The sequence below is a fragment of the Podarcis gaigeae genome (assembly GCF_964106915.1).
Source record: "Podarcis gaigeae genome assembly, chromosome: 6".
Lineage (NCBI taxonomy): Eukaryota > Metazoa > Chordata > Lepidosauria > Squamata > Lacertidae > Podarcis > Podarcis gaigeae.
The window spans coordinates 51,348,125-51,369,523 of NC_139682.1; the positions used below are offsets into that span (position 1 = coordinate 51,348,125).

The 21,399-nt window shown below is 38.8% G+C and overlaps 1 protein-coding gene across 2 annotated transcripts in view; it reads right to left on the reverse strand.

The window, feature by feature from the left end:
- TESK2 (testis associated actin remodelling kinase 2) overlaps positions 1 to 21,399 on the reverse strand; it is a 51,523-nt gene that overhangs the window by 10,048 nt on the left and 20,076 nt on the right. For both annotated transcript variants that reach the window (XM_083742404.1, XM_083742403.1), the window contains exons 4-6: positions 19,981 to 20,029; positions 8,677 to 8,823; positions 1,386 to 1,468 (exon numbers count right to left, since the gene is read on the reverse strand). In XM_083742404.1, coding sequence (XP_083598530.1) covers positions 1,386 to 1,468; positions 8,677 to 8,823; positions 19,981 to 20,029 — 279 coding nt within the window. The remainder of the gene's footprint in view (positions 1 to 1,385; positions 1,469 to 8,676; positions 8,824 to 19,980; positions 20,030 to 21,399) is intronic.

Here is a 21,399-nt window from a genome sequence, read left to right on the forward strand (position 1 = left end):
AAGTCTTCAGATATCATTAACAGGCAACAGTTGACACTTCAGAACACCATTCAGTAGCAGATAACCCTTAGCCTGAACAAAATATCCCATGACAAATCTGACTATTCAGAAGTTTCTCCCTGGACAATTCAGAAAAGTATTCTACTTAGGAAGCATGATAGGAAGCTTCCTGAAAATTGAAATAATTCATTTCCATATTTATAGAGCAGCTGTGTCAAGTCAGTACATTTTTTAGTTTAATTTTGTTTCACCCGAACTGTTCTAGTTCAGTTCATTAATGGATCACTTATCCAATGGGAAGAATATGACAATACTGATTTGCATAACTGCTTGAAGCATGTTCAGGGTCAAAATAGTCACTAAAATAGTAATTTTACAGAACTCCACTCATTAGTATTCATGGTACTTTACACAGCAGTTAAACCATTTTGATATCTTTTTTAAAAAAGAAAATGAAAAACAGGAAGGCAAGGAGAAAGTTTTCTAAGTGCATGATGATATCTGAAAGAACTGTATGGAACTTTCAGGAACTGATTTCAGTGAGAGAACTCAAATGCGGATCATGTAAAGGAATATATACCTGAGCATGTGCAAAATACTTATAGTCATCACTGAGCAAACATATACTGCAGCAAACACTGAGGATCAAAAGGTGCACGTCAAGGTGAGCACCAACATCTATCTTTTTTAGGAGATGACTTCATTTAGCCACTATGCAAACTCATGGTAAAAACTTCCAGAGCAACTTCAGTCTTAGTCTATTGCAGCTAAAACAAAGAGGCTTATAGCACCTTCAAGTCTAACCAATTTATTATGGCATAAGCTTTCATGGTCTGGAGTCCATTTCATAAGTTGCTGCTGGGACTGTTATCCTCACTTGACAGATACATATACACACTCGGGCATACAAGAGAGAAAATATAAATAGGTGGGCTAAAAAAAGCCAATAATTGCAAACAGGTGGAATACAGTCCTGTTCTTCTTCAGCTTTGGTTTTGCAGGTTGCTGCTGATCTAAAACTGCCATTCTCTATTAGAAGAAATTCAAAGGGAAATCTAGCATGAAATAGAAGAATTAGAACTAATAACCATATTTGATTTTGTTTGCCCTGTTTGGCAAGTTTAATTCTGTTTGACTATACAAAATGGTTCTCTCTCCCACTACAGGTATTACTAATGAGAAGTTGATTCTGCAAAATAACTTATAACCAATACCTGCTGCTGTGAATGGTCATTACTTGTTTGACAGATTAAAAGTTTTACTGAATTTTCAGACTGTACCTTTAAATTTCTTTGCCATTTTATTCCCACGGCTGAGGATTTCCCCCATATTTTATGTTTGCAGTAATATTCCTCATTTTGATTCATGCTGACAATGCTACTTACCTGAAGTCGGGAATTTTCTCTGCTAAGCCAAAGTCACCAACTATAGCAGAATATCCATTCTCATCAAGCTTTATCAAACAGTTCTGAATGAAAAGAAGAGGGGAATTAGTGTGGTCCACATTTGAATCCCACCATTAAAAACTTAAAACTAGGAAGCAATGCAAGTAAGAGTGTGTGTTATATGGTATCCCACCCTTTATCAGAAGTGATCTCGAGACAGCTCACAAAATTAAATATACAAAAGTAAATATACAATCAACTAACAAACCATTAATCGTAGTAACTAATCCATCTGTCAAGTATCACAAGGAACACCTCTCATTGTAATGCAGGCACATGCACCACAAATTTAAGAGGCCTGGCAGAAGAGGGAAGTCATTAGCTGGTGCATAAATATAGACAAGTATGCACCAGGTGAAGTTCTGAGGGGAGCGAATGTACTACAAATAGGGTGCTCTTGCCAAGACCCTCTGGTGAGTCATCTTGTGACTTTAGTCAGCAATGGCACTGCCAGAGGAGCCTCCAACCACAAAGCCTAGCCAGAACAATATGGGGTGTTTCTTCAGATAATCAGGCCCCTATTATGCCATTTAGGGGTTTGTGTGTCAGAAATAAAACTCTGAAATTGGCCTGGTGGCCAATAGGCAGCCAAGTGTATGTATTTGAGGACTAGCTATACAGTCCTAGCCAAATATACCTACTAAAACTCTGGCTTCTGCAATTTCCAGATATGACTGATCTGAAGATCAGCCAAAGCTACTGCTCATTTTTTTAGCAATATGTTCTGGTTTATTATACAGTTTGACTGGGGAAAAGAATGTCCACCCCAATTCTAAATATGCAACAGTTACCACTCTTAAACATGCTTATTAGGGAGCAATCCCCCTTGAACACAGTAGGAATTCTCAACAAGTATACAACCGCACCATAAGGCTGGAAATTCTATTCACATTTGGGAGCAAATCATACTGAACCCAGCAAGATTTCTGAGCAAACACATATAGGAATGAGTTCCAAGCAGAACAAGGAACAAATATGATACATTGGGCTCTTGTGCTGTTTGATATCTTTAAGTGAAATCACTGCTAGATTCAGTTCATGGATTATTACTACTATGAATTATAATTTCTAGGTTTACACTGCATTTAGGCTGTAGTTTAAGCACAGTGTTAATTTCTTTCTTTTTCCCTTCCCCCCCCCCCTTTTACTGATTTTAAGATCTCAGGTAAAACATTTATTTGATATTTCCATTCAGAACATTTTTGGGATTTTGCTTTTTAAAATAGATCACTACATACATTTAATCTATTTTAAAATTAAAAAATAACTTGCTTGCAATTTCTGCAAGCCACTGTCAAGTCTCACTTAGCCAAAATCTTGTAGGTTAACTAGGACTGTGAATTGTAGTCTTTACTGGATTTGGAGAGCAATGGCCACATCATTACAATGAGACTTAACTGTCAAAGACAAGGAGCAGATGGGGGAAATTAAGCATTCTGGTTTGTGTACTGTTCTCTCTACTGTACTGATGCCTCTGGCACTGGCCACTGTTAGCATTTCATTATAAAATGAAAGTATAGTAAAGTTCTGTTCTGTTTTAGTTTTGTCCAGTTTAATTTCTTGCACAACTGCATTGCCCACTGTGCGTAACACACACATCCATGTTAACAGCAGGCAACAGTGACTTTATGGACTTCTCTTGAGTTGTAACCTGCAAAACCAGCAAATAAATTCAGGTACTTGCCAGCTCATATAAAGAGCAGATAGGAAAGAGGAGGGGGAGGAAGGGAGAGGTCTCAGATCTTCATTGTACTTCTCTCATGGACACACAGAGATTCCTGTTTGATTCCTAGGTCCCAATTAATTTTTATTTTATTTTAACCTGGATCAGTTATAGCACACACAGCTCACTTGAGTTTTAAAAAATTGCACAAGGTCAACTGAATCAGGCCAACCCAACACACACTAAAGCTTCTCAATTATGGCCTTTGTTATCTCTCGTCAAAGAATGCATTCATTCAGCTTGCTTGTGGTAAACTATTTGTTCACTGCAAAATGCAGCTAAATCCTAGAGGGATAACATTAATCATACAGCAATGTTAAAACCACGATGAAAATTCAGCAGTTGGTGTAGAAGTAACCATATGTTGGGCAGCAGCCATTTGATAATGCTAGGGTTCTTTTTTGGTGCTTCATATGGCAAGTAATTTTTCTACCTACTTAAGAAGCTTTTAGTATAATACAATGAAATCAAGCTTTCTCTTACAGTTTATGAACTTTCAAACTATATGCCCTGAATACAGAGTTGTATTTCTCAAAAAAAATTATGCTGCTGATCAGTGAGTGGTTGCTATTCCATTTGCTTTCCTGCATTAGCCTTCAATATTTTTTTCCAGTAAGAATAACTGCTTTGAATTTGTTTGAACATAACTTCATGTCAAACTCTGCTTGAGATACCCTTTTCAATCATTATGGCACCCACCCACAATTTGTCTCCTAAACTCATTCCTATTCATTATCTCGCTCAAAACTTCCCTTTTCCTGTACTCTCTGAAATTGCTGCCCCTTCACCCCAGTAACTATACCTTACTGTAACTAAGTCAAAGTGTGTGTAATTGAAACCATCATGTTCTTCTCTGCCTCCATTTCCCTCCCACTTCCTCTGTTTTTCCTGTGTTTATTTTAGAATGCTATTTGTAAAGCATCGTGTTTTACCTGAACGAATGGGTTCAAATTACAAGAAAGGAGATTCCAACTAATCATTAGGAAGAACTTTCTGACAGTAAGAGCTGTTCAACAGTGGAAAGGGACTACATTGGAAGGGAAAGGGACTCTCTTTCATTGGAAGTGTTTAAATCTACCTGTCAGCTATTTTTTAGCTGCAATTCCTGCATTTGCAGGACTAGGTGATCCTTTGGGTCTCTTTCATCTCTACAAATCTATGATCTCTGTGTACATGGGTAGATTTTTATAGATTTTTTTTAAGCCCAATTTTAAGCCATATTAATTGTGCTTTATTTAGTTTCTTCTCTAATCAAATTTCAGTTCAAATACTAATATATATTGAGACCCGAATTAACATGGGCAATCTGCTAAATCAGATAACACTACAAGGACATCAGAAAATTATTCCAGAAAACCCACATCACTGATTAGCCAAGCTGTGCTCTACAAGGCAACTGTGAGCATTTCTTATAGATATGTCCCTGGATTGAGCTTCACAGAAGGTCTCTGGGAAACTTTTTAATTATATTTATTTTGATAAAGAGAAGGCAATCAGACTGGGAACCAATGGTGACATTTACTCGGAATACTTACTGTCACTATAACATCCCTGAAAATAAGTATTTAGAATGAATTTAATCTGAACGATCAGGAGTGTTCTCGGTTAGTAAGAAGTGACAGTCTAGCAATAGGTTTTGGATGGAATTGTATTCTCCTTGAGGGGAAAAAAAATCAGGTTTGCTACCATACTGTTTTAAGGCAAAATTCAAAGTCATTGTCTTTAAAACCCTATTTGTTTCAGTCCAGGATATTTAAAGGACTGCCATCTGCCCTACTTTAATCTTGCTGAGGTCAATGAGAGAGGCGCTTTTTGTATGTCCAATCACCCATCGCCATCTGAAACATAGTACCCTCTACCCTGACTGGTCTTGCACAAAGGCTTTTCACAGGCTGGAGGTGCCAAGGATTGAACATGGAATATTCTGTATGCAAATATTGCACTCTACCACTGAGCTACGGCCCCTCGTTATGCAGATTCAAATTCTGTTGAATGTATTGCTACATTGCATGTATAAAAAAGTCCAATAATACATGATCAAATCTCTCTGTGGAGACTTCCCCAGAAATACAATTCTGGAAGTTTATACAACCTGAGTTATTCAGGTTGAAATCTTCACTTAAAGAAGCTGAAACTGAGCTCCAAAGAGTTAACAAATGTTTATACATAAACAGATGTGAGTGAACATAAAGCTCCTTTTGTGTGTTGAGAGAGCTTAACATCTGCTTTGCACAGTGTAATCCTGCTAAGGAAGTTCAACATTTATTTTCTTCTCACATAAGAAAAGATATCCACTAGCAATAGCTTGTTCAGGCCCAATGCAGTTTCCATTAATTTTCTTTGTGCTGCAGAAAGCAAAGAAGGATTGCTTTATATTCAGGCATGTTACCACAGTTTCCTTCACATTAGCTAAAACAGCCAAATGGGACAATATAATCCTGCCACTGTCTTAATGGTTACATACAACTTTTACAGTATTGCTAAAGAAATCCATGTCTGCTAAACGAAGTCATTTAAGAGACGCAATTTATGCTGAAAAGTGTGATATAAACTCTCTCTCTCTCTCTCTCTCTATATATATATATATAAATAAGAGAGAGTTCAGACAATTATGCACTGTAAAATTTTGTCTCAAACAGATCTATCTAAAAACATTAACAGGTAAAAAATGCATCCTCACAATAACTCATTGTCTCCTGCTTCTCATCCTTTTTCATTATTCCTTTCTGCCAACTTGAAGGTTTTACAAGCAAATTATCTAAATCCAAATATAAAGTTCACTAGCTTAAATAGCAATTCCATAAATCAAAGGAAGGTAGGAAAAAGGCTAGCATAAAAAAAATATGCTGAGTAGAATTGTTACCATTTAAGTAACATTGGTATTTCTATTTTAGGATTTTTAATTTTAGGATTATGGAACTTTTGTACTACTCTGGCTTGTCAAACTTGAAAATCTTGAAAACTTTTTAAGAAGTATAATGGCAACATGGAAATCTACTCTTCATTCTCCACAGTGTTCTCAATATATTTTGCATTTAGACCAGAGTGCAGGGAAGAACCTTTGGTCGTTAGTCTAATAAGGATCCCAAAATGGTCCACAATGATGTTTTCCTCAAAAAACCCTGAGCTGTCTATCTCTCCTTGTAAGCTTAATGCATGTGCATCTGGTTGGAAAGCATACGAGCAAAAATGCTACTATTTTTCAAATGAGGGAAAAAACTGGACCCTCAGCCAGAGCTTCTGTGCTTCACAGATGGCCTCCCAGGCTGTGTTTAAAAGCAAAGAAGAAATGCAAATATTTTAGCTGTTCTACACAAGTCCTTTGTGATACTGATAAAGATGTTCAACCATTAGGGGCTTTGCTGGGCTTAAATATAAAACCTCTTGGGATCCTACCTACAAAACACAAACAAGTCAGATAGATATTGGCAAAGGAGGTTTGCAGTGCAATCCTAACCACGCCTACCAGAAGAAAATCCAATTGAATTAAATGGGGCTTTCTGCCAGGAAATAGAACTGCTAGTACATTTGCAAAGCTAAGCAGGTCTGCTTTGGTTTCAAAGTGGATGGGGGATTGCAAGGTGAGATTCCTGCCTCTCAGAGGGTTGGAAGAGATTGCCCGCGGGGTCCCTTCCAACTCTACAATTCTATGATTCTATACCCCATACCTGTGATGTCAAGTGTGCAGCAGGTAGAGACACAGCAGCCAACAAATGATTTGGAGTGTGTTCCCAGTTGTTCCTTGGCAAGTGAGGATTGGTGCTGCTGAAAGAACCAATTACTTTGTATTCCCAGCTTGAATTCAAGCTGGTGATTCAAATGATTTTAATCTACTGGCATGGCTCAAGCCATGGCGACAAAGGAAAATAATTACTCTGCGTCCTCTGATGTCATGTTGAAGTCAGGTAATTTGGTAATTTGAGTGGACAGCTCCACCCAGCTGTCAAATTGGTCTGCAGGGGATGGGGGAGCTGCCAAAATGGCCCACCAGCTGCTAAAGCTTCCCTGCCCCTGATTTAAAGGGTTCAAAAAGGTTGCACATATGAATACATTATACTGTTGTAATTCTAACTATCTATAAAGGTAGATATCATCATAGTACAAATGGGGAGAGGGGTCAACATTGAGAGGGTGTGGCTTTTTTAAGGCTACCTAGTGAGTTCAGGGCTGATTCAAACGGGATAATTCATCGTTTGTATCTCAATCACTTAAATAGTAAGATAGAGTGAAACCACAGGGAACACTAACAGGAATTATGATTTGCTCACCAATATTGTAACACCAAACAATTTTACACTATTAAGTGGTATCAATGCAGCCTAAGTGCTGTTGTACTAAAGCTTCTCATCTTAGTGCTTCAGGCATAACCTAATTACTTTCAAGGTTCACACAACTCTTCAACCATAAGTATACCACCTGTTAATATGTGCCCTCCATTTGAATTAGTTTCAAAAAGACCACAGTTCAGTTACAAAAATCAGTATACTGAAGTCTGGAAATACTCATATAAACAGAATATGTGGCATTTGGGATGCTTTGCTTCCCAAGAACAGAGACAGTAACTCTTTATTCCATTCTGTCCCATCTTCCCAGAGTTGGCAGACTATTAAAGTGCATCCCAGCTGGTCATTTGCAGTTTTTGCATGAGAACCTTCATCGTAACTCAGCATTTTACCTGTGGCACATTTAAAAGACCACTATTTTTTAATCATTAGCTGTTTATAATAGTGTAGTTTATGAATTAGTGCCAAAACAACAGATAATCGTCAAGGTGATAAATTTCTGATTGCTTTCCTCACCAGTTTGCAATTACAATGGGACATTTTTAAGGAAAGAAATGATTTTCATATTACTAGCTACAATGTTAAATAGTCGTAATGACAAGGCATCTTGAAAAGCAAAGTTTATGCAATTATTTGTAGCCATGTTTTATCCATCAATTGAACAGTTGCTGGAGTAAAACTACTACCAGCTTAGTGTTGCTCTGTAGCAGTTTAGGTCACCTGTAGAACAATGTTGAATGTATCTGAAGTTATGGGGAACATTTAAATATACAGCAATAAACCTTTACGAAAGTAGAGTGGGACACAGAGACAAGTCTGTATGCCTGCATCTTTTTGTAGTTTTATATTATAAAATGTGTAGCAGCTGGATCTCTAGGCTTTGGGAACTAGAAGTTTGAATAACTTGCTGCGAACAAATTAAAGAAGTTGTGCAACCACCTTCCCAGGAACATAATCCTAACTCATTTATTTGTGACCTCTACTTCAGGTTAGTTTCTTCTCAGACATCTACACAACATGAGTTGTTCTGGGAAAGTTTAATCCACTAAACTATGTTTTCAGTGTTTTCTCGCAATCTTTTAAAGTGACATTTTACATAACAGTTTTACAGTTTGAGGCACTTAGTGGGGCTGGAGAAAAGTAAAACTACGCAATATTGTTTGTAGTCCGCTAAGTAATACACATCTATTGCCAAATGGTTTCATTTGATAGGGACGCATGGTACCTTGGATGTCAGATCCCGATGGAAAATGCCTTTATAGTGAAGGTAAGTGAGTCCCAGAGCAATGTCCAGTGCCAGCTTCACCCTTACTGTCCAAGGCAGGTGTTGATTACCATCCAACAGCTGTTCTAGGTTACCACAGTTGATATACTGAAAATATAAAAAAAAAATTAAAAAGAGAAGAAAAAAACCACAGTTAAACTATCTATACTTCAAAGTACAGACAGGTGAGGAATTTCTTCTTGGATTTAGTGGGGCAAATGTAAGTTCCTCCAACTGTACTAATGATATACTAACTCAAACCAAACAATCATAAAAGTAAATAATCTATTAACTTTAAGATTGGTAGGTGAATGCATCCCCAATAACTCCTGGACATCCTCCTTGTTGGCATCCATCTATCTCGAGAGACAATGGAGTGTGCGTCCAGGGGTGAAGACAAACTGCTGTGTTAGCAGTACAGAAGTAACTTTCCAGTGTGTATGGAGGTCCTGAGCTGCCCAGACGGACAAGACCCCCTCCCTCGGCCTCACTGATGTGGTCCAAAGGAAAGCAGAGCAATATGTTTGGCACAAACTAGGCTGCCTCAGTTGCTGGTAGGAGGCATACAAGGTGCCATCCAACAGTCTTAGGGACCCCACTTGGGATATGTTTAGAAACCACCTTCTTGACCCGTTTTTCATGAATGCATAGGAAGCTGTCAAGGCTGAGCCAGACCTTTGGTCCATTTAGCTCAGTATTGTTAACACTGACTGTCAGTGACTCTCCAGGGTTTCAGCCAAGGGACATTCTCCCCACCCCCCACCCCAATTTTTTTTAATTAGTTTTCCACAATTTTTTTAAACACACAGACAAACAAACAAACAAACAAACAAACAAACAAACAAACATAAATCCTAACCTTATTAAAACTAATCTTAGTAACATTGTTAAGCGACTTCCTTGTATCCCCTTGGTTGAATTTCAGTGTATATCATTTTAAAGGTTTTCCAAAACCTATATTCTCATAAAATTAACTTAGTCACTTAACATCTTTCTTTCTTTCCCAATCTAAATTTCAACATATTAATTTATCACATTACATATTTAAGTCCTAAGCCTATCTGGTATTTGCAAGCTTTCCCAATTAATTTAACTTAACATATTTAACTAAATAGTCTTTAAATTTCGTCAATTCTTCCTGGTAATCCTCCTCCTTCTGGTCACGGACTCTTCCAGTCAGGTCGGCTAGCTCCGAAAAATCCATCATCTCAGCCAAGGGACATTCTCAGCCCTACCTAGACAAGCCAAGGATTGAACCTGGGCCCTTTAGCATGCAACACGAGTGCTCTGCTACTGAGCTATGACCCTTCCCTAAAGCACAGCATACACCAAAAGAGGAGGAAATGACAACTGGAAAGAGGTAGTGCAGACAAAACAACTGATAACTGAGACATCATCCTAGATTTCAATTAACATGGTTAGTTTTTGCCAGCAGGTGGTGGCATGAAGTAATTCAAGGTTCTCCTCTCTCCCTGTATTTCTACTATAAAAAGAGTTCTCATGTAGTATATTTCTAACTGCTAAACACCACACACTGTAGCGCAATATTTCTGCAAGTCAGTCCAGACTTCAGGCTTGTAAAGAAGTACTATCATATAAGTCCCACTTGTTAAACTGCAAGAGCTGAAGAAATTCATGTGCACAAAGAATAAATATACAACATTCATTCTATATTTGCACCCCTCTTTAAATACAATGAGACCAAAAATTTATATCCAAGTGGGATTACTTTAACACAAATCAGTGACCCAGCAACTGTATCATCCACTGAGCTACAAATCAAAGAACTGTTAATTTCTAGCTGTCCAGAATACTTGAGGATCTAAAGAGGATCAAAACGAAGTGTTCCTTGGCTAGATGCCAAACTACTTGGCCCAGATTTTAGGAGCCAGCTCAAGTTTCTCAACGTATTATGCCAGGAGAGTTCAAGGCCACCTCACAAAAAAGTGCAGTTGTTTACCACTTGTGGACCAGGACTAGTTTATGTAGCGATTTCCACTACAAGCAAATTAATTGTGCATATTAACGCAGATTGCCCTTTGGAAGCAACAGTTATCTGCCCCAGGCAAATACAAGTTTCTGATGCAGCAAAAATGAGTCTTCCAGGATCCACTATGCCTGCGTGGTTACTGCCATAATTAAAAGAGAGATGCCCATGAACATACATGTAGGAAATATATTCCAATGGTACGTGATAACATTCTTGCACACACCCTGCTCTATTCTGTTTGTCAAGTCATTATTTAAATCCAGTAATTCAGCAACTTGCTTAGGAACAAAGGAAGCCGCCTTTTATTGAGGGAGACCCATCAGCCCATCTAGAACATTTGCCAGTCAGATACTCTCACGGACAACCTTCTGTGGGCCACATGATAGTGGTACATAGGGCCAGTGGCAAGAACTGGGTGCAGCAACGGATGTGAATCTTTACCTTCGTTCAACCACACAAACATCAGAAGTCTCTCTCTCTCTCTCTCTCTCTCTCTCTCTCTCTCTCTCACACACACACACACACACACAGTCCATCTACCATTCAAGAAAACAAGAATCATTGTTATAGTTCAAGGACAGATTCGTGCCAGGCAAGAGCACTTGAGGCGGCTGTGGAGCACTACAGTGTGGGGTGTGACCTTGGGAAAATCTCAATGGCTGACTAGAAAAGGCTCTGGAGGTTCAGATTTGGCCTCCGGGCCTGAGGTTCCCCACCGTGTTCTACACTGACTGGGAGTAGCACTCCAGGATTTCAGACAGGGACATTCCCAGTCCTATCCGGAAATGCCAGGGATTGAACTTGGGACCTTCTGCATGCAAAGCAGGTGCTCTGTCACTGAGCTATGGGCTCTCCTGCTTGCTTCATCCAGCACTCTATGGAACCATGCAAATGTTTTGGGATGAAAATAGCGGCTTACTTTTTTGATAGTTAAAACAACTGAGCCACAGTATCTACTTTGCAAATCACAGTTGTTCGCAGATTCCCTGGTGTGAGAATCTGCAGTTTTGGAGCAATACTGATGTCGGGTCTTCTTGCAATGCACCACACACCTCTTTACATGGTACTAAGCCGCAGGAGATCACCGTCCTGCTACATAATGTCCAATCGTCATTCTCAAAGAGCCTCCTTTGCACATACAGTGCTTCCTTCATATTTTTCTCAGAACATACTGTCCTTCACAGTTCAGTATTGTTTTGTCTCCTGCATATCATTGTTTGCAGGACTGAGAGGTGTCGTGGCAGATGTGCTGAACCAGTGCCTTGGCCTTGATAATGGAATTGGTGAGCAACAACAAACTGAAGCTCAACTCAGACAAGAGATACGCATAGTCAGTAGGTAGTCTTCGCCTGTCCAGATGGGTCAGAATCCCATTGAAGAAACAGGTGTGCAAACCTGGGGGGTACTCCTGTATCCTCCATTGTCAATGAAGGAACAAGTGGGCTCCATGCCGCCAAGTGCCTTTTAACAGCTTTGGCTGGTGGTCCAGCAGCCTTCCTATCCGGATACAGATAGCCTGGCTTGAGTGATGTGGTTTTTTGTGTTTTATGTTGAAGTACCTTTGAAGACTATTCAGTAACTGCAGCTAGTGCAGAATGTGGTAGTCAGACTGACCAGGACTAGCTGGCCTGAACATATAAATTCAGTTCTGGCTAGCTTGTACTGACTTGTCAATATTTTTTTTTCTGAGCCCAATTCAAAGTGCTAATCTTGACATATAAAGTCTTGGGTGGCTATGAACGCCAGCACTTCAAGGACTGCTTTTCCTCACATAAAGGTGAAATAAATATCTGAGGTCCTTCTGTGTGCCCCCTCCAACAGATATTCAGAGGGTGTCAACAAGAGAAGCTACCCACAAATAATGGATAGTCCTTCCCCGAGATGCTTCCTTGGCACTGACTTTGTCACCTTCACAGTTCCAGCCAAAAACATTTTTATTCTCACAAGCATTTGGAAAGAGTTTCAATAGTCTGAATTTTGGTTATTTATTTTTAGTGTTCATTCCTATGAATGTGGGCTGATTATTTTTATATTGCTGGGTGGTTTTTGTGAATTTACTCTTTTCATATTTGTTTTGTTCCAATGGCTTTTTATTGTGTATAAACTGCATGGTGTTGTAAATCACTGTGGGACTTTTTCCTGCATGAAGCAATTCATAAATTGATTTGGAAGAAACCACTGATTAGTTTGCTGTGTATATACTGCAGACAATAATTAAACTGGGCTTACCAGGTATTTTAGTATTACCCATTTTTTAATTCAGCTTACAAGTATATTAGCACATTGCACTTTTACCACAATCACTCTTTTTTCTTCTGTATGGGCAATAGTCAACGTCACAGAATTGGACCTCCACTCATGTAACTGGACTTCCTCTTTCCAACCCCCTGCACCTGCCACAGCTCAGCCACCATAACAGAGTTGCAGCATGCACAGAGGGCTGCAATGGGAGCAGGAATCCATTCCACAAACTGTAACATGCCACTGGTGGATCAGTGGATATCACCCTCTTGTTTATTGAATGCTATGTTGCCACAGCAGAATGAGCTCGGCATGTAAAGCATGGAGTTGTCCTGTATGCAGATACTGGAAATATCTGACTACAAATCATTAATGAAGGTTTAATTAAGAAAGACCTTTAATAGTGAAAGGACTATAATAGTGCAAACGTGTCCAATTTCATGCTGATTGCCTGTTTGGCTTCAGAGTACTTTGTCTATTGTAACTGTAACTTAATCTCATCTGTTGATGCAGTTAGCACATAAAAAAGGCAAGATCCAGTCTCCTCAGACATTTGGTACCATAGATCTGAATAAATCTTCCCCAGAAGGAATTTAACACTTTGCTCATTTCTCTTTACATAGTAGGACTACGGCCCATTTCACCAGCCCCACAGGCTCCCATAGTCAAGAATCTCAGGTGAAAGGATCTCTATTACCAAGCTATTCCACCTTCCTCCTCCCAACAAGTTATCAGTCCCAATGCAAGTACTGGAAGATGTGGTCTTTGCAATTTCAAATATGCATGCTCTGAATGTCTGCCATTTCAGATAAATTAACTATCCTATGGGGCCTTGCTCCAGCTGATGCTACAAGATAAGCACTGCTTTAACAGTTGGGCCTAAAAATTCATTGTGTGTACAAATGCAATTACAATTCTACAATACTTAAAACCAAATTAATCCAACTCTTCAAAATAGAGATAAGGCTCCACCTAATTATATATTTGGAATAGCCTTCTAAGCAAGGGGGGGGGGGGGGAGTAAAGTAAAAAAGTGTAATGATGTGACAGCTTTTGCTCCCACTATGTACAAAACAAACTGTGGCTTTGCAAGTAACAGAGGACGTTTTTCCAACTGGAACAAGGGTTAAGTACATCAAGAGTGGCAGCTCAGGACTGAAGGCTGGGAATATTTGTACTCCAAGCATGCCAACAATTCAAATTCCATTAAAAATACAAGTCTGCCCTTGAAGAGCTAGATGGGAAGGAAAGGCCTACTGGCTGTGTTGTTGGAACTCAGCTGAATGTTGTTTCCTTTCTTCACAATCCTTGATAGAATATACTTTAAGCAGCAATACAAATTCATGTAGATCTAAATTCTTGATTCTGATGTTTTTACTTCTGAGTGTTTGCAAAGTTGTTGTATGGTCCTGTGAAACTGTGGGTTGTAGGAAAGTATTAGTGAATTCGGGATTAGAGAAATTTGTAGGTAACAGTAAAGGACCCCTGGGTTGTTAAGTCAGTCAAAGGCATGGGGTACAGCACTCATCTCGCTTTCAGGCCAAGGGAGCCAGCGTTTGCCCACAGACAGCCTTCCGGGTCATGTGGCCAGCATGACTAAATCGCTTCTGGTGCAACAAAACACCAGTGATTGAAGCCAGAGCCCACGGAAACGCCAGACAGGGACAAGAATAAGTGTTTGCACATATTCTGCAATTATTTTTGTCCTGAGCTTCACAAATTTCTTCCAACAATCTGATCTTAAGTTTGCGGGCAACTAACTATAGGCTTTTCCCCTATACTGCAGAGAAGCAGTACATGGAACTTAAATTTAGTTGTAAAATAAAGCCTGTACAAACCTACTCATAGAAATGCTACATTCTTAAAGTGAATTCCACCATAACATCTCTTCTAATATATATCTATTCAGGTAAGAGAAAGAAAGAAATAGAACAGATGATGAATTTATAAATCTGTATGCTGTATCCTTATGCAATAAGATGCAGCTCCAGTTGGAGAAATAGTTTTAGCACAGCAAGAAGTACAGCAACACTAAGGACTGTGAAGGACCTGGTCACTTAATTCTTTCCACATGATCTCTCCTATGTATGTGGAAAAGCCTATGTGTGGATCTGGCTGTAAACCTACAGAAATCAGAAGACATTTCCACAGAAGAAGGAACACTTTTGCAACTACAAGAAATGGATGCTGGGCACCATGAGCTATATCCTCATACCATCCAATTTATACTGAGGTTATGCTGTGCAATTTGATATTGGGGTACAGTGAGTTTAGTGACTAGTAATCAAGTCTGCAAAAGTGCAATAGAATTTAGTTTCCCTGGCTAAGCAGTAACAACTGGATCAGTGAACTGGGGTTTAAGATTAGCACCTGATGACCATAAAATAAGAATTTCAGAAAATTAAACTAAAAACACATACCACAGTGGGGAAGACAAGTCACCCAAATGTTTGTATGCCTCCTCTGCCCCTCCTTCTCACATGCAACTCCTCCACTTCATATTTGCTAGCCATAGTTTGCCATCATTTCTGAGACATAGGAATAGAAAGGGAAGCCTGCTGGTTGACTGGGTACTCCCAGTTACCAAACCACAACTTGTCTCAACTGAACCACCAGTGGAAGTGAAATGAACCAGAGGCTTCCACACATAAATCCTGAGTGTAATCAGTTTCAGTTCCTCTACAAATTCTCATTATAAGGCTTAACAGCCAGAAAGTACCATCATCCCAGCTTTGAAAAAGGAGGGTGGGGCAAACAGTAGCATGGCTATTTCTCACTGCAACAAAGTAATCACCCATCTTCATTAAGCATGGGATAAAATAAAGTATTCAACTGCCATGTGTGAAGAGAAGAAGGGGAAAGAGAAAGCACACAAGCTCAAGGACTGTACTTAAAAACATTTAACTGATTTGTCCTTGGTTTCCTGCACATGGTTTGTTTAAGGTAAACAAGTCATGAGCCCCTGACTCATGATAAGCCAGATTCTGCCTTGTTTCCTGATGGTGCAGTAGGAGCAGGGGAGGAGCAATAACTTTTAAACAGGATGTACCAGCAACCTGTACAGTCACGTTAAACCACAGTTTCTTTTAAACCAGTTTAACGCAACATGTGAATTAAGCCATTTCAGTCTATTGTCTACCTGTGAAAATGCTGATGAAGCAGAGATGGCCTGAATTTTTAGAATTTCATTGAGAATTATGGTTCCTCAGCCAGATTAAGTTCCAAATATTTAATATGAGAAAATAATATTTTAACAATGCTGTTTAAAAATGAAAATAGCTCCAATTTAATTTGTTATAATTAAAAATTAATGCATTTAAATTGGAGAGTATTATGAAATGTCAAGGCAAATTATTCTTTGTATAAAATACAAGGAAAAGTTACGCTTATAAAGTAACAAAATACCTTTTATTTATGCAGACTAAGTGCCAAACTCAGTTCAAGTTTCTCAAAGGCCTTGGCAGTTACTAAAAATAACTACATGAAATATGCATTAAGACCTCAAGAGAGTTTACAAGTGAATACTTGAATTGCTGAAGAACAGCTTCCAAGCCAAAGAGTGATTTCATGCCAAAGTACAGCCACATGGCTAAGTGCAACATGACTTATTTGTATCAAAAAGTCCTTCCATACAACAATAAGCATTTTTTATTTACTTTTGCAGATACTATGCAAGGTCTAGCTAATTAAGCAATATGCAGTGCTAATCAAGCAATATGCAGCTGTCACTTTATACAGAAGGGATAACTATGCTTAGGATAAACTTCATCTACACCTTTACTAAAGTAATTGCTGGTGAAATTTAAAGGAGCCAACCCTTTCCTTGTAATGGGCACCTCTTGTTCCCAACTAAAGGAAGAGTCACTCTCCCCTTAACAGGAGTACCTACCCCTGTCTACAAGGATGTGAACCTCTGGCCTATGGACCAAATTTGGCCCAGTATGGGTCACATTTGGTCTGTGAGGCCGTTTCCCCCAAATCAGACCTATCTAATCCACATCTGATGTTACGTGTGGAGCTGGTAGAGTCACAGTTCAATTAGATGCACAACATAGTTCCCCATGGGGAACTCAGCTGTGCAGCTTATCCTTGCAGAATGTAGCTTGAAATCACCACCCGTCAGTGGATCAAGTTCACCACCCATACCCTACTCCTACAGATATAACTTTTCCAGCTCAACCCTTTCTTTACAAGAGCTCCTGAGCCACCGTTGTGGTGTTCTATGGAGAGCAAAAAAGTAAGAAATTTGACAAAAATTATCAACTTTGACTTTCTCTTTGGCCTTCAAACTATAGGAGTACAATCTCTAGGTGAAAAGTGAAGAGTCTCCTCAATTTCACCATTCCCCACACCTAACAAAAGCAAACTATAGCCAAAGAAATTCTATCAATTTTTCAAGCACATGAAAATGACAATATTCCCCACTGGAGAATCTACGTTCCTCCTCCCTGGACGTTTTAGCTAAGACCTTAAACAAACCTGGTTTGGATGCCAAGTAAAAGCTTGGTTTAGCTATTGCAATGTGCTAAACTTCTCTCCAGAAGCATGTGCACTCTGTCCCAATAAGTTACACATTTGCTTCTAGTTTGTATATATGCATTAAGTGCCCTATCCTCCTTGCACAATGGTCTGCAAGGACTATAGACAGAAAACAACTGCTGGATTTGGAGGGCATAGGAAGCATTTCCTATTGAATATTCTCAAAGCGTAACATCTGTAAAGCATCATTAAGAACAAAAGATCAAATGGGAGAATGGTTAACCACAGGGGATGGAGTCCACTCAAAACTATGCCACAGAATTCATTGCAATCACACTTTGATGCCTCCAGGTGCAATATAGCTTACAGAATCAGTGGGATGTGACTATCCTTACTGTCTTAGCACCCTTCTCTAATTTCTGATTTTGCAGAAGTTCTGTAACCACTGAGACAAGTGGGATTTTCAGTTCAATAGAGCATGCACTTAGGAAGTGGTATTGCTGGTTCAATGGTTCAAACATAGCTTTTGTAGTTTTCTGTCTCTAGTGGTGCCAAACTAAGTGACAAACTAGACATGGTAACAGTAGATCAGTGTTTAATCCAGATTTGTCCCAATCATTTAGGAAGAGGGAGTGAGGGGAGGTATATGATCCCACGAGCAGATGGCATGCATGCAAAAGCTGTTTGACCCTTCTTGCAATCTGAACTCAGCTGTTGAAAAGGCTTGGGAAGAAGGACAATATGGAAGTAAGTGGGAAAGGGGAAAGGGAGAGATCTATATTCTTCACCCACATACCCCTCTTCTATTAAAACCAGTCTCTATTCACTGTCTAATAGTGTGGCTCCAGGTTTAAACAAGCAGCCTGGGAGAGTGGGTGTGTTCATATTGATCAGAAAATAACTGAAAGAAATAGCCTCTCCCTCACCTGTCCTTCATTCAGGCTTTCATTCAACTAATTCCACATTAATGTTTTTGGAAACATATTACTGCAGTTGCTCTACATCCAGCTGAGGATTTGGTGCTCTGTAGTAGTGCAGGATGGCAACATATGTGATTGGTTTGCTAGAAAACTAATTTCTAAAGCAAGCAATTCAAAATAAGGGTGACTGGTGTCAGTCCTCCCTCCCTTCCCTTAAAGAACCAGATGTGCTAACTCCCATCAAACATAAGCACATAAGCACATAACCTCAAAATCTTTAATGTGTACAGACTCTCAAGCGGACATGTGAGAAAGAAGCCTGTAATACTTGATGTATAGCCATTCTGCGCTTCTACAGAACACAAATCTGCAACAGTGCAAAGATGCATTATTCAGTTTCAGAATTCCTTTAGCAAGTTTGCTACACTTCCTTGATATCTTTGTTGCTTGAGTGAAGGGCATCAACAGAATCCACATATAATATTTTCCAGAAGACTCCAGCTCAAAGAACAGATGTGAAATCTTGGACACTTGAAACTATGTTCATGTGCTAATCTTATGCTAGATGCTAGATCTAACCCTTTTAGATCTCTAATTCTGCATTCAAAATTCATTCAGAATGAATCTGTGTCTCACCTAAACAGGAATTGAAAGGAAGAAAAGATATAGCATTCCTTTAACTATGTTGGGGTTGTATCCAACTAAATACTTGTGCACATGGGACAGCTTCAACTAGTTCATAAGAACTTCCTCTCCCTTTCCTCCTGCCGCACATACCCCATATTTGCTCCAAGGGTTTTCTCAACCCTCCAGTGCAAAACTGGAGGTGATATGAGGGGGCAGGCAGAGGAGAGGGAAGGGAAGCTCTGTTGCATGCACAGAACTTCTATGAGCACAATTTTTTTGTTGAACAAAACCTGTTTTGAATCCAAGATGTTTCTTAACTAGCAACATAAAAACAACCAGTGCTAATGCAATAGTTTACATATGCTTATTAATAATATTCCTGCTCTGAATTATTGAAGGAAAGTAACTGAATTAATGACACTTGCTTTCATACGAATAACATTAGATGTGGCACAAGATGAACAAACTACAATTGTGTTCTGACTTCTGGAGAATGTCCTTTTAGATTAAAAGCTGCAGTTCATGACCAAGCCTGCCTTTTAGAAACCAATGTTCCTTTGGCAAGGAAGGGCTGTGAAATTCAAATATAAACTACAATAATATTAAAATGTGAACTAGAGTATATTAGAAGTTCTATAGGTGTGGTAGTAGCATAGTATGCAATGACTTAAGTAATGACTTGGTCTCCTACTTGATTCTAATAAGGAATGTGTCAGTGAAAATTAAGAGGCCTGATTATAGAACCCTTACAATTAAAAGACTTGCATTCAATTACATTGGAATGTTTGGGTAAACATAGAATCATAGATTTGGAAGGGACCCCAAATGCCATCTAGTCCAAACCCCTGTAATGCAGGATTCTCAACTAGATTATACATGACAGGTGGCCTCCCAGCCTCTGCTTAAAAACCTCCAAGGAAACAATGTTTCTAGGGACAATTACAGATAACCCAACTAGTTCAAGGGAAGTACATAAGATAAATAGCTTGGTACTTTATACAGTCATACCTCAGTAAGGGCATGCAGTTGTCCTTGATGTACACAGACGCCCATAAACCTATAAAACAGGAGTAAACAGCTTCTTAAAATGGGAAACAGACAGTGCATTTTGTCAACTTTAAAACAAGTTACCAGCGCATCTGAATCATTATGTTAGTAGCTGCTGCTTTAAAAATACAAATCACTAAGTATATTATATTTTCTGTCTAGCACTAGTATACTGAACCAATGTAGTTGAAGATGGGGAGTAGATTTCTAAATTCTGCCTATTCCTAAACATTTGTAGGATTTGGGGTGAGGACAATACTAACAAACACAACCTTTTACATTCATACATACAGAAAAAGTTTGGTGTAGAGAAATCAATGCTGTGTGTTAAAGTAAAAATGGACATCTTAACAAAGTGTATGTTTGGCCTGGCCTTAGCAATTGTCTAGCTAGATTTTATATCTACCCGGACATTAGTATTGGTATACAAAATCTGGATTATGAGAACAGTAATGAAGATACCACCAAATGTGATCACACTGCCAGAAAAGACCAACAAATAAACTGCTAAGTATTCTATTCAGTTAAATATAGATTCCACATGCCATAAAGGCTTAGGAATCCAATTGTTTACAGTTCATCTCACAACTGCAAAATGTTATCAGTTTTAAATATGACTTATGAAAGTACCCTTGAGTTATGTCATGACATTGAGCTATGTCATAAATGAAAATGGAACAATAGTTTAATTTTTAGTATGGGGCAACTCTGGGACTTTATTTAGCATAAGAAGTGAAAATGCACAATTTCAAAAATAAAGACCACAAGATGCCTGACAAAAGGAATACTGTAAAACTGACTTATGGAAAGTGTTCATTTATATTTTTTTTTAAAGTTCTGTATGATGCAAGAAACATGCGGTAGAATGTAAGCTGCTTTTGAGTAAACTTTCAAAACTCTTGCCTATTAAGTGGGGGGGGGTACAGGGATAACTTCATAAAGGAAAACAAGCAAATAAGCCTTCAGCTATGAAAATCTGTTTGTGTTAATAGAACAATTAAATAGGCTCATTTCTATCTTATCCAATATACAACGTTCTGCCTTCAAATGAAATAAAGCATAAAGAATGAAGCTACTTCGGACATTATAGCACATAGAATCACACATGAAAACTAACCAGCAAACTGACTGTATGGCAACTATGCAGCTACCTGAAGGCATATCAGAGTATTTGAAAGGAAAGGAAGTTAAGTTATAGAACACAAATCTCAGAACCACATTAGAAAAAAGCAAAAAAAAAAAAGCTTGACAACACATTTTTCACCTTCGAAACATAACTTGTGAAAATAGCAAGTGCTGACCATGAGTGAAAGTTATAACATCTCATACTTTACTTTATCAGCATTCCTAAAGTAAAAAAATCCAGGATCCATTAAAACC